This window comes from Artemia sp. Qi Xiang Cuo, chromosome 4 (genome assembly GCF_049724085.1).
Source record: "Artemia sp. Qi Xiang Cuo chromosome 4, ASM4972408v1, whole genome shotgun sequence".
Lineage (NCBI taxonomy): Eukaryota > Metazoa > Arthropoda > Branchiopoda > Anostraca > Artemiidae > Artemia > Artemia sp. Qi Xiang Cuo.
In genome coordinates, this window is record NC_142797.1 from 79,469,525 (window position 1) to 79,483,572 (window position 14,048).

The 14,048-nt window shown below is 33.7% G+C and overlaps 1 protein-coding gene across 1 annotated transcript in view; it reads left to right on the forward strand.

Moving 5' to 3' along the window:
• LOC148953474 (anoctamin-3-like) overlaps positions 1-14,048 on the forward strand; it is a 433,736-nt gene that overhangs the window by 108,318 nt on the left and 311,370 nt on the right. Inside the window, exon 5 of the mRNA XM_089087971.1 lies at positions 2,705-2,810. Coding sequence (XP_088944097.1) covers positions 2,705-2,810 — 106 coding nt within the window. The remainder of the gene's footprint in view (positions 1-2,704; positions 2,811-14,048) is intronic.

Genomic DNA, 14,048 nt, shown 5'->3' on the forward strand with positions numbered 1-14,048 from the left:
TACAGACCACATCGGAGAGGTAAAGCTACGTCAAGTCACAATGTCATTCTATATTACTTATATCCTCATTAAGAACATTCAGAGCAGAGTTACGCAAATGGAATACCATTTTTGCAAATTGAGTTAGTTTTATGCGAACGATAAAAGTTTTGGCAAATTGAGATAGCTTTACGCAAATGAAATACCATTGATACTGCTAATAATAGATGCGATACTGAACGAGTTATCAGATAGCTATAACTTACATGTTATTAACACGTTTGACCAGTTTTGATTGGAATTTTTTTTTTTTTTTTGGCCAGAAGAAAGATCATGGATACGTGTTTATTTTTTTTTTTAAACTGGTATTTTTTCAAGGAAGCCCATAACACTTTGCAGAAACCCGTCTGGTAGGACAAGTACCGTTCATAGAAATAGGTGACTGACCCTGACAAGCCAATGTACCGGTTAGACTACACTGTATATTCATGCCTCAGGCTTGTGTAAGTACATGTATATTTTCAACGAATTGGGCCCTTACTACTTTTTTTAAAGTTTAATTTCTATAAAATCCTTATACGCCCCTTGGGTATAGCCTACAGCACTTGCCCTGAAGTCTGTTGGGGGAGTGTCCTCTCCAAAAACATATTTTCTATCTGGAAATCAACTATGCTGAACGAAATAGCTATCTCAAAATTTTGATTGGATGTGTTTGGGGAAATGGTGGACGTTGAAAGGGTATTAGTTGTCTTCCAATCACTTTCGACTATAGAAAAAGGGCACTAGCCATCATGGGCGCCCATATGGGGGGGCAGAGGGGGGCTCTTGCCCCCCCCCCTGGCTGAATGATGCTGCCTTATTTTTATATTTTTGTTCTGAGATTTCTATTATATAGCATTAAAAGTAGCAATTAGACGAAGTTTGCCCCCCCCTGGAATTCAGCTTATGGGCGCCCATGCTAGCCATTCCAACTTTCAATGGAATGAGCCCCTTTTGAAGTTTCTACGAAAACTCCTTCGATACGAAGTGCCCTGGCCAAAACCTTAAAATAAATAAATAATACAGTGTGCAAGCATCGTTCTTTTCTTAGGCAGCGCCATTGCGCTCCCTATGATTATGAGGTGACAATCATAGGACTGCCAATGATCAGTTCTCCTAAATCTTAAAGTCAAAGAAGTGAAAATAATGAAAAAAACAAATTTCTGTAAAGTAAATTAACAACACATCTTAAATTCTTTTGATAATTTCGTATATAATTGAGTTTTTTTTTACAGCTCCTAAAAGATACCAAGGTTAAATTCTCATAGACTCTTCTTGTGACAAATCCTGGATTTTTTTTAAGGCAAAGTTTAAGAGAGACTCGAAGTTAAACCTGCATTTAATGCCCTACTTTAGTAGCAAAAATTCACTTTAACTTATTTACTTTCTATCCCGAAGATGGAAACAGATCAATTTATAAGGTCTATTGTCAATACTCTTAAAACCTAAAAATCGAACAAAAATTAATATTTTATAACAATTTTTTTTCTGATGACAGTAAAAAGCGAATTTGAAACTCAAACCGAACCCAAATTAATGCTGCGAGGCTGGTGAGACCTATTTCCGAAAAACTGTTTTCAAATAATCTGGCCCGTGATATCTCCCTATGTTCTTAAAATTCTGGAAAACTAGTACTTTAGTTAAAACTAAGCTTTCTTCAGGTTTTTAGCGAGTTAAAATTGTGTCATAAAAATTTATTGATTTTATGGTCAGTTAAAGACTATTGAGACATTTATGAACTTTTATTTTATTTTTGTGGGTCGCTTAAGAGTTTTCCTGTTTGTATTCCTGTTTTGTTGTTTGTGTCTTGTGCCACAAAAATCCTTGGAGTGTCTGTGTGTTCGATTCTGCTGTACTGAGCTGAAACTTGGCCTGCAATGCAAGCTGTCGAGCGTCTCGACACTTTTCGATCTAAGTGGCTCCGGACAATTGAGCGAATCTGATGGACGAACTCTGTTCGCAATAACCGCCTACGAAGTTTGACTTCCCAGTCGCAATTGTCACACCGGGTTGCGCAACGGACACTTCGCAGGTTGGTACATTTTTTGTGACTGCTTGTTGACACTCCAGCTTGGATTCCTTATGACTTCGAACCAATCAGCAGTGGCTGGGAACGTTCAAGAGGAAGGGCCAAGTTCTGGTGGAGTGGCAGTTTCGGAATATTCCTGGACAAGGCTGGAATTTCGCTGTCTGATGCAAAGGCCCTTGCTGCTGACTGCCCCTCTTGGAGAAGGCTGACGACGCTCTCAACACCACCCTGGCATGAGGATTAAGTAAAGTAAGTAAGTAAGTATTCCTGTTTTGTTGCGTCGGTTTTGTGTTTTCAGTAAAGTATTAGTTTTCAGGATTCTAGAAACAGGGAAATATCCCGAACCAGGTTGCTTGAAACAATTTTTCAAAAATATGCCGCATAAACGGCAAAGCATTAATTTTTGTTCGTTTTAAATTTCAACTTCACATTTTACTTTCATTAAAAAAACTTTTTTTAAAAATTAATTTCCTATGATAAAAAGATAATTTTGCTTGCAATCTGAAATTTGGAGTTATATGCCCAATTTCTACTCAATGATGAAGGGTATTTCAACTGGAAGGGCATAGATATGGACAAAAGAACATTTATTTTTTAGCTTATAATTCGTGGTCGTAAAGAATACATAACGCCTAACTAATACTTAATATATTATAGGTTTGATATCAAAGCTGAAGATTCCTTTTTCTCCCAAACTCAGCGTCACTTTTTGGTTTGGCACGTTTTGTCCAAAGCCCTTTACGATGAAACCGTTAGCCATAGGGTAAGAGGCATTTATTTTCTTTCTTTTTTTCTAAACTTCTTCATTGTTTACCTGTACTTATCAACACCGAACAATCAGGAAAAACCTTAGTCAACATAATAGTCACTCCCAAATGGAAACTTAAGGCGATACGGAAATGCTAATGCCGATCTTATCCGGTACATCAGTGATGATATTCTAAATAAAGTAAGGGATGCTTATCACCTGTCACAGGACCTGGACCTCAATATTAGTGAAGATGAGATTCGTATACAATTAAATAGGTTCTCTTCTGAGATCCTACATGCTTTTAAGTGAACAGAGAAAGCAGCAGTTCCTGTTAAAAAGTATAAAATAAAAAAAGAGAGATTCGATGGGTCTCGTAATCCAGATTTACAGAAGGCGTGTGCAGATTAAAAATTTTTGCTTCGAGTTTGTACCGACCACCTAGATTATACTTTGTGAGCGCAGTACGTCTATACACAAAACATAAGTTTAATCTAGCCCTTCGTAAGTATTTGGTGGACAGTAAGCTCGATCGTACTGAAGGGATAGCAAAAAATCCAGTTCTGTTGTTGAAAACATGTCCCAGTATATTTTCAATGGCGGGTTCTGCCGATGGGACACCTAAAGCTGAGTAGCAAGCCTATTTTTTGGTGCAGTTTAAATCTCTTCATCTTAAAGTGACAACACACTTTGATTGGTATATTGATTCTGCGCTCAGAGCAACAGTTGCCAAAGCCCAGTTGCCACCTCCAGCTTGCTTTGTTCAACAGCACTTTGTCTTTGACCGCTTTTGGTAAACACTACTTACAATTGGTGCACAACCCCTTTAGTCAACAGTGCGTACTTTCTGCTTATGATATCCTTTGCTCAACAGTGTGTACGCCGCGTCTCCAAACCCCATTAACCAAACGTTATGTAAACTTCATCTCGACTGTACTTTGGTAACAGCTCTGTCTCAAACTCCCCTTTGATCAGTTACACATACGGTTTGTCTCTGACCTTTTTTAAAGTGTTCAAACGCAATAAACCACCTACTTTGACCAACAGTTGATAAACCCTGTCTTCGACTCTGCTTACTAAACGCTGCCTATGATGTGTATCCGACCCCCTTAGACAATAGTGTGTACCAACCGTGTCTGAACCCCTTTGGTCTACAGCACATGAGCTGTGTCTTTAAACATTACATGTAATCTATATCATGCTTTTTTAAGTCCACAGTACGCAATGTGTCCAACCCCGTAAGGTAAACAGTATATAAACTCCATGTCCAATATCTTTCGGCATACATTGGGTACGCTCTGTCTTCGACCCCGTCAGTAGTAATGGTTCAATTAAAGGAAGTGGGCAGTACTCCCTTACTATGTCAATTAAAGGAAGCGGGCAGTACTCCCTTACTATGTCAATTAAAGGAAGCGGACAGTACTCCCTTACTGTGTCAATGAAAGGAAGCGGGGTCCTATCCTTTTTGCATATATTAATATCTCCGAGCGGGCAGTACTCCTTTATAGTGTCAATTAAAGGTAGCGGGCAGGTAGGACATTACTGTATCAATTAAAGAGACAATACAGGTATATGGTTGTTTTATGTTTATGGATTTTTATTGTTGTATTGGTGTTATATTTGATGTTTCATTATATGGGAGTCTGATTGTTATTACAGAGATAGTTTTTGATATATGGTTGAATATGTGTGTTACTTTGTGATTGATTATACGTATTGTTATATGGTTGATGTTTTATGTTTAATAGTTTTTCAAACTGTTATGGATGTTTTCATGTTAGACATGATTCTTATGGTATGATTATAGGCGTTGACAGAAACGAAAATGGTAAACCATCTGAGGGAATGCTAACTCCTATTAAGAGATACATATTTTTTTTATTTGGGTGATTCTCGACTGTCTTCGGTATAATACACAACTACCATTTGAACAGTGTTGTAAGGTCCCCTACCCCAACCCCCAAGGACCCCCTCCCCCAAATTTTTTTGGTCCCCTATTTTTTATAATACTTTTTTTGCGCGCTTGAGACACAGAAGGCCCCCTCCCCCCTCCCAACAACTTTTGCCCCCCCCTCCTTTTTTTACAATACTTTTTTGGGGCGCATGAGACACAGAAGGGCCCCCTGCCCCAACTTTTTTGGCCCCCTCCCCCTCTATTTTCTTATAATACTTTTTTTTGCGCGCTTGAGACATAGAAGGCCCCCCTCCCAACAAAATTTGCCCCCCCCCCCTCTTTTTTACAACTTTTTTTGGGGCGCATGAGACACAGAAGGGCCCCCTCCCCCCATCTTTTTGGCCCCCCATTTTTTTCTTAATACCTTTTTTGCACGCTTGAGACACAGAAGGGCTCCCCTCTCCCCCCCCCCCAACTTTTTGGCCCCAACACATTTTCTTTAATACTTTTTTTGTGGGCTTGAGACACAGAAGGTCACGCTCTCCACCCAACTTTTTGGCCCTTCCCCCCCCCCCCAATATATCATTTCACATAAAGAAAGAAAAACGAGCAAAAATAGGGTTTTTACAGGCCAAATGAAGATACTGAAAAAACAAAGCGAATATTTCGAGAGGATAAACACCTCTCTTCTTCAACACGAAACGAAACGATGTATCAATAAAAGCCAAAAATTAAAAGAATTAAAACCAACTATCTAACAACCATAAAAGCGAGTTATTCGCCAATATCCGCGATTTGCACAAAATCCAAAAAAATGAACTGCCATCGACGGATACTAGCGAACAACTGACAAAGACAAGGAAACAATTCATTCACTCGAAAAAAAACGAACCAGCAATTCAATAAGTTGGAGAACTATGCAATCTGATTTCGGATTTTAATTAATGTATTTCTTGCAGACACCTTTTGAGACCTAAGGGGTTGTTCACATGTTTGATTATATGACTGGGAAAGTGGTTCAAGGTTTATTTCAGGGATTACTAAAGAATCGGCTTCTCTTTATGTGATGTCAGGCCAATGTGGTTTAAGAAATTATCTTATATCATTTCAGATCATGTTCTCTTCTTAATATTCCTCCTAAATTTATTTTATAAGTTGAAGTACTCATCTTTTTCACTCCCAACAATACTTTACGACTTTTTGCATACCCCAACACCATGCAATACTTTTCAAAGGCTTTATTATATTATTTCAGAACAAGGACCTTTCTTAATATCCCTCCTAAACCAATTTTACAAGTTTAAGTACTCATCCTTTTCCCCCACAACTTTACTAGACGACTTTTTACATACCCCAACACCAAGCAATACTTTTCAAAAGGCTTTATTATATTATTTCAGAATAAGTTCTTTTCTTAATATCCCTTTAAACCAATTTTACAACTTAAAGTGCTGATCCTTTTCATCCACAACTTTACTTTATGGCTTTTTGAACACTCCAACACCAAGCAATACTTTACAAAGGCCTTATTATATTTTTCAGAACAAGTTCTTTTCTTAAAATCCCTCTTAAACCCATTTTACGCGTTGAAGTACTCATTCTTTTCACCCATAACTTTACTTTACGGCTTTTTGAATACCCCAACACGAGTTTAGTTTTAGTTTAGAGTATAGAGTTTTATTTTTGAGTCTTAGCTGAGAGTTACAGTTAGAGTTATAGTTTAGTTTAGTTTTAGTTAAGAGATTTAGTTTAGATTCTTAGCTTAGAGTTTTAGTTAGAGTTATAGTTTAGAGTATTAGTTTACACTTGTAGTTTAGAGTTTTAACCTAAAGTTATAGTTTAAAATTATAGTTTAGTTATAGTTAAGAGTTTTAGGGTTTAGAGTTTTAGCTTAGAGTCTTAGCTTAGAGTTCTAGTCAGAGTTATAGTTTAGTTTACTTTTACTTAAGAGTTTTAGTTTAGAGTTGTTGTTTAGTTTTAGATAAGAGCTTTAGTTAAGAGTTTTAATTTGGTGTTAGCTTACAGTTTTAGTTAGAGTTATATTTTAGTTTAGTTGTAGTATACAGTCGAGAGTTTAAAGTTAGAGTCTCAGCGATTAGAATTTTAGTTAGAGTTATATCTTATTTTAGTTTTAGTTAAGAGTTTTTTGGATTTGTAGTTTAGTTATAGCTAAGAGTTTTAGTTTAGAGTTTTAGCCTACAGTCTTAGCTTAGAGTTTTTCGTTACACTTATAGTTTAGTTTAGTATTAGTTAAGAGTTTTAGTTTATAGACGTAGTTTAGTTTTAGTTAAGAGTTTTAGTTTAGAGTTTAGAGTTTTAGCTTATAGTCATATCTTAGAGTTTTAGTTAGAGTTATAGTTTAGTTTAGTTTAGTTTTAGCTAAGAGTTTTAGTTTAGAGTTGTAGTTTAGTTTTAGTTAAGAGTTTTAGTTTGGAGTTTAGAGTTTTAGTTTAGGGTTTTAGGTTAGAGTTTTAGTTAGAGTTATAGTTTAGTTTAGTTTTGGTTAAGAGTTTTAGCTTAGGGTTGTAGTTTAGTTTGAGTTAAGAGATTTAGTTTAGAGTTTTTGCCTAGAGTTTTAGCTTAGAGTTTTAGTTAGAGCTATAGTCTAGTTAAGTTTAGTTTAGAATATAGTTTAGTGTTAGTTAAGAGTTTTAGTTTAGAGTTTAGAGTTTTAGTTTAGAGTTTAGTTAGAGTTATAGTTTAGTTTACTTTTAGTTAAGAGCTTTAGTTTAGAGTTGTTGTTTAGTTTTAGATAAGAGTTTTAGCTTAGAGTTTAGAGTTTTAGTTTAGAGTCTTAACTTAGAGTTTTAGTTAGAGTTATAGTTTAGTTTAGTTTTTGTTAAGAGTTATTGTTTAGAGTATAGAGTTTTAGTTTAGAGCTGAGAGTTTTAGTTTAGAGTCTTAGCTTAGAGTTCTAGCTTAGAGTTTTAGTTAGTTAGAGATTAGTTTAGTTTTATTTAAGAGTTTAGTTAGAGTTATAGTTTAGTTTAATTTTAGTTAAGGGTTTTAGTTTTGAGTTGTTGTTTAGTTTTAGATAAGAGCTTTAGTTAAGAGTTTTAATTTGGTGTTAGCTTACAGTTTTAGTTAGAGTTATATTTTAGTTTAGTTGTAGTATACAGTCTAGAGTTTAAAGTTAGAGTCTCAGCGCTTAGAGTTTTAGTTAGAGTTATATCTTATTTTAGTTTTAGTTAAGAGTTTTTTGGATTTGTAGTTTAGTTTTAGCTAAGAGTTTTAGTTTAGAGTTTTAGCCTAGAGTCTTAGCTTAGAGTTTTTCGTTACACTTTTAGTTTAGTTTAGTATTAGTTAAGAGTTTTAGCTTAGAGACGTAGTTTAGTTTTAGTTAAGAGTTTTAGTTTAGAGTTTAGAGTTTTAGCTTATAGTCATATCTTAGAGTTTTAGTTAGAGTTATAGTTTAGTTTAGTTTAGTTTTAGCTAAGAGTTTTAGTTTAGAGTTGTAGTTTAGTTTTAGCTAAGAGTTTTAGTTTGGAGTTTAGAGTTTTAGTTTAGAGTCTTAGCTTAGAGTTTTAGTTGGAATTATAGTTTAGTTTAGTTTTGGTTAAGAGTTTTAGCTTAGAGTTGTAGTTTAGTTTGAGTTAAGAGATTTAGTTTAGAGTTTTTGCCTAGAGTTTTAGCTTAGAGTTTTAGTTAGAGCTATAGCCTAGTTAATTTTAGTTTAGATTTATAGTTTAGTTTTAGTTAAGAGTTTTAGTTTAGAGTCTTAGCTTAGAGTTTTAGTTAGAGTTATAGTTTTGTTTACTTTTAGTTAAGAGCTTTAGTTTAGAGTTGTTGTTTAGTTTTAGATAAGAGTTTTAGCTTAGAGTTTAGAGTTTTAGTTTAGAGTCTTAACTTAGAGTTTTAGTTAGAGTTATAGTTTAGTTTAGTTTTTGTTAAGAGTTATTGTTTAGAGTATAGAGTTTTAGTTTAGAGCTGAGAGTTTTAGTTTAGAGTCTTAGCTTAGAGTTCTAGCTTAGAGTTTTAGTTAGTTAGAGATTAGTTTAGTTTTATTTAAGAGTTTAGTTAGAGTTATAGTTTAGTTTAGTTTTAGTTAAGGGTTTTAGTTTTGAGTTGTTGTTTAGTTTTAGATAAGAGTTTTAGTTTAGAGTTTAGAGTTTTAGTTTGGAGTTTTAGCCTACAGTTTTTTGTTAAAATTTAGTTCAGTTTTAGTTTAGAGTCTAGAGTTTTAAGTTAGAGTCTCAGCTCTTAGAGTTTTAGTTAGAGTTATATTTCATTTTAGTTTTAGTTAAGAGTTCTTGTTTAGAGTTTAGAGTTTTAGTTTAGAGTCTTAGCTTAGAGTTTTAGTTAAGAGTTTAGTTACACTTATAGTTTAGTTTAGTTTCAGCTAAGAGTTTTAGTTTAGAGTTATAGTTTAGTTTTAGTTAAGTGTTTTAGTTTAGAGTTTTAGCTTAGAGTTAAGAGTTTTAGTTTAGAGTCTTAGCTTAGCGTTTTAGTTAGAGTTATAGTTTTAGTTTATTTTTAGTTAGGAGTTTTAGCTTAGAGTTAAGACTTTTAGTTTAGAGTCTTAGTTTCGAGTCTTAGTTAGAGTTATAGTTTTAGTTAGGAGTTTCAGTTTAAAGTTATAGTTTAGTTAAGAGTTTTGGTTTAGAGTTTATAGTTTTAGTTTAGCGTCTTAACTTAGAGTGGGTTTTATTCATTTTTAAGGTTAATTTAGGCTAGGTTACGCACGCTATATTTTAGTTTAGTTTTCGTTAAGAGTTTTAATTTAGATTTGTAGTTTAGTTTTAGTTAAGAGTTTTCGTTTAGAGTTGTAGTTTAGTTTTAACTAAGAGTTTTTGTTTAGGGTTTTAGCTTAGAGTTAAGAGTTTTAGTTTAAAGTCTTAGCTTAGAGTTTTAGTTAGAGTTATAATTTTAGTTTAGTTTTAGTTAGGATTTTTAGTTTAGAGTTATAGTTTAGTTAAGAATCTTAGTTTAGTGTCTTAACTTAGAGTGGGTTTTATTCATTTTTAAGGTTAATTTAGGCTAGGTTACGCAAGCGTGCTAAACTAATCTATAACTCTAAATTAAAATTCTTAACTAAAACTAAACTAAACTATAACTCTAACTAAAACTCTAAGCTAAGACTCTAAACTAAAACCCTAAACTAAAACTCTAAACTCTAAACTAAAAGTCTTATCTAAAACTAAACTATAACTCATAGCTAAAACTAAAATAAACCATAGCTCTAACTAAAACTCTAAGATGTGACTATAAGCTAAAACTCTTAACTCTACACTAAAACTCTTAACTAAAACTAAACTACATCTCTAAACTAAAACTCTTAATTAATACTAAACTAAACTATAAGTGTAACGAAAAACTTTAAACTAAGACTCTAGGATAAAACTCTAAACTATAACTCTGAACTAAAACTAAACTACAACTCTAAGCTAAAATTAACTGAACTATAGCTCTAACTAAAACTCTAAGCTAAACCTCTAAACTAAAACTCTAAACTCTAAACCAAAACTCTTAACCAAAACTAAACTACAACTCTAAACTAAAACTCTTAACTAAAACTAAACTACAACTCTAAACTAAAATTCTTAACTAATACTAAACTAATCTATCAGTGCAACGAAAAACTCTAAGCTAAGACTCTAGGCTAAAACTCTAAACTAAAACTGTTATCTATAACTAAACTACAACTCCAAAATACTCTTAACTAAAACTAAAATAAGATATAACAATAACTACAACTCTAAGTGCTGAGACTCTAACTTTAAACTCTAGACTCTAAACTACAACTAAACTAAACTATAACTCTAACTAAAACTGTAAGCTAATACCAAACTAAAACTTTAAACTAAAACTCTTATCTAAAACTAAACAACAACTCTAAACTAAAATTATTAGATAAAACTAAACTACAACTCTAACTAAAACTCTAAGCTACGACTCTAAGTAAAACTCTAAACTCTAAAACTCTCAACTATAACTAAACTATAACTCTAAACTAAAACTCGTAAATAAAACTAAACTAAACTATAACTCTAACTAAATCTCTAAGCTAAGACTCTAAGCTAAAAATCTAAACTACAAGTCTGAACTAATACTCTAAATTATAACTCTAACTAAAATTCTAATCTAATAATCTAAACTAAATCTCTTAAGTGAAACTAAACTAAACTATAACTCTAACTAAAACTCTAAGCTAAGACTCGAAACTAAAACTATATACTCTAAACTAAAACTCTTAACTAAAACTAAACTATAACTATAACTCTAACTATAACTCTAAACTAAAACTAAACTCGTGTTGGGGTATTCAAAAAGCCGTAAAGTAAAGTTGTGGGTGAAAAGGATGAGTACTTCAACTTGTATAATGGGTTTAAGAGGGATATTAAGAAAAGAACTTGTTCTGAAAAATATAACAAAGCCTTTGAAAAGTATTCCTTGGTGTTGGAGTGTTCAAAAAGCCGCAGAGTAAAGTTTTGGGTGAAAAGGATGAGCACTTCAACTTGTAAAATTGGTTTAGAAGGGATATTAAGAAAAGAACTTTTTCTGAAATAAAATAATATAGTCTTTTGAAAATTATTGCTTGGTGTTGGAGTATGCAAAAAGTCTTAAAGTAAAGTTGTGGGTGATAAGGATGAGTACTTCAACTTGTAAAATGGGTTTAAGAGGGATATTAAGAAAGGACCTTGTTCTGAAATAATATAATAAAGCCGTTTGAAAAGTATTGCTTGGTGTTGGGTATTCAAAAAGCCATAAAGTAAAGTTGTGGGTGCAGAGAATGAGAACTTCAACTTATATAATTGGTTTAGGAGGGACAAGTCGTATAGTAAAGTTGTGGATGAAAAGAATGAGTACTTCAAATTGTAAAATTGGTTTAGGAGGGACATTAAGAAAAGAACTTGTTCTAAAACAATATAATAAAGCCTTTTGAAAAGTATTGCATGGTGTTGGGGTATTCAAAAAGTCGTGAAGTGTTGTTGGGAGTGAAAAAGATGAGTACTTCAACTTATAAAATAAGTTTAGGAGGAATAATAAGAAGAGAACTTGACCTGAAATGATATATTCGGGGGGGCCACAAAGTTGGGTAGAGAGGAGGGCCTTCTGCGTCTCAAGTTCGCAAAAAAACGTATTTGAAAAAATGTGTGGGGGGCCAAAAAGTTGTGGGGGGGGGGGGGAGAAGAGGGGGGAATCCCTTCTGTGTCTCAAGCGTGCAAAAAAGGTATTAAGAATAAATGGGGCCAAAAGGATGGGGGGAGGGGGGCCCTTCTGTGTCTCATGCGAACAAAAAAAGTATTGTAAAAAAATGGGGGGGGCAAAAGTTGTTGGGAGGGGGGCCTTCTATGTCTCAAGCGCGCAAAATAAAGTATTACTATAACTCTAACTAGAACTCTAAGCTAAGACTCTAAGCTAAAACTCTAAACTCTAAAACTCTTAACTATAACTAAACTATAACTCTAAACTAAAACTCTTAAATAAAACTAAACTAAACTATAACTCTAACTAAAACTCTAAGCTAAGACTCTAAGCTAAGACTCTAAACCCTAAAACTCTTAACTATAACTAAACTATAATTTTAAACTATAACTTTAGGTTAAAACTCTAAACTGCAACTGTAAACTATTACTCTAAACTATAACTCTAACTAAAACTCTAAACTAAGAATCTAAACCAAATCTCTTAAGTGAAACTAAACTAAACTAGAACTCTAACTATAACTCTAAGCTAAGACTCAAAACTAAAACTCTATACTCTAAACTAAAACTCTTAGCTAAAACTAAACTATAACTATAACTATAACTATAAACTAAAACTAAACTCGTGTTGGGGTATTCAAAAAGCCGTAAAGTAAAGTTGTGGGTGAAAAGGATGAGTACTACAACTTGTAAAATGGGTTTAAGAGGGATATTAAGAAAAGAACTTGTTCTGAAAAAATATAATAAAGCCCTTGAAAAGTATTGCTTGGTGTTGGGGTGTTCAAAAAGCCGTAAAGTAAAGTTGTGGGTGAAAAGGATGAGTACTTGAACTTGTAAAATTGGTTTAGAAGGGATATTAAGAAAAGAACTTATTCTGAAATAATATAATAAAGCCTTTTGAAAAGTATTGCTTGGTGTTGGGGTATACAAAAAGTCGTCTAGTAAAGTTGTGGGTGAAAAGGATGAGTAATTCAACTTGTAAAATTGGTTTAGGAGGGATATTAAGAAAGGTCCTTGTTCTGAAATAATATAATAAACCTTTTTGAAAAGTATTGCTTGGTGTTGGGGTATTCAAAGAGCCATAAAGTAAAGTTGTGGGTGCAGAGAATGAGTACTTCAACTTATATTATTGGTTTAGGAGGGACAATAATAAGAGAACTTGTTCTGAAACAATATAATAAAGCCTTTGAAAAGTATGGCATGGTGTTGGGGTATGCAAAAAGTCGTAAAGTATTGTTGGGTGTGAAAAAGATGAGTACTTCAACTTATAAAATAAGTTTAGGAGGAATATTAAGAAGAGAACTTGATCTGAAATGATATATTTGGGGGGAGTCAAAAAGTTGGGTGGAGGGGGGAGCCTTCTGTGTCTCAAGCCCACAAAAAAAGTATTTAAAAAAATGTCTTGGGGGGCCAAAAAGTTTGGGGGGGGGGAAGAGGGGGAGCCCTTCTGTGTCTCAAGCGTGCAAAAAAGGTGTAAGAAAAAATGGGGGGGCCAAAAAGTTGGGGGGAGGGGGGCCTTCTACGTCTCAAGCGTGCAAAAAAGTATTATAAAAAATAGGGGGGGGGGGGGCAAGAAATTTGGGGGGAGGGGGCCCTTCTGTGTCTCATGCGCCCAAAAAAAAAGTATTGTAAAAAAAGGGGGGGCAAAAGTTGTTGGGAGGGCGGCCTTCTATGTCTCAAGCGCACAAAAAAAAGTATAATAAAAAATAGGGGGAGTTTGGGAGAGGGGGGCCCTTGGGGTTTGGGTAGGTGACCTTACAACACTGTTCAAATGGTAGTGGTGTATTATACCGAACACAGTCGAGAATCGCCCAAATAAAAAAAAATATGTATCTCTTAATAGGAGTTAGCATTCCCTCAGATGGTTTACCATTTTAGTTTCTGTCAACGCCTATAATCATACCATAATGAAGAATCATGTCTAACATTAAAACATCCATATCATTTCGAAAAACTATTAAACATAAAACACCAATCATATAACAATACGTATAATCAATCATAAATTAACACACATATTCAACCATATATCAAAAACAAGCTCTGTAATAACAATCAGACTCCCATACAATAAAACATCAAATATAACACCAATACAACAATAAAAATCCATAAACATAAAACATCCATATACCTGTATTGTCTCTTTTTATTGATACAGTAATGTCCTACCTGCCCGCTACCTTTAATTGACACTATAAAGGAGTACTGTCA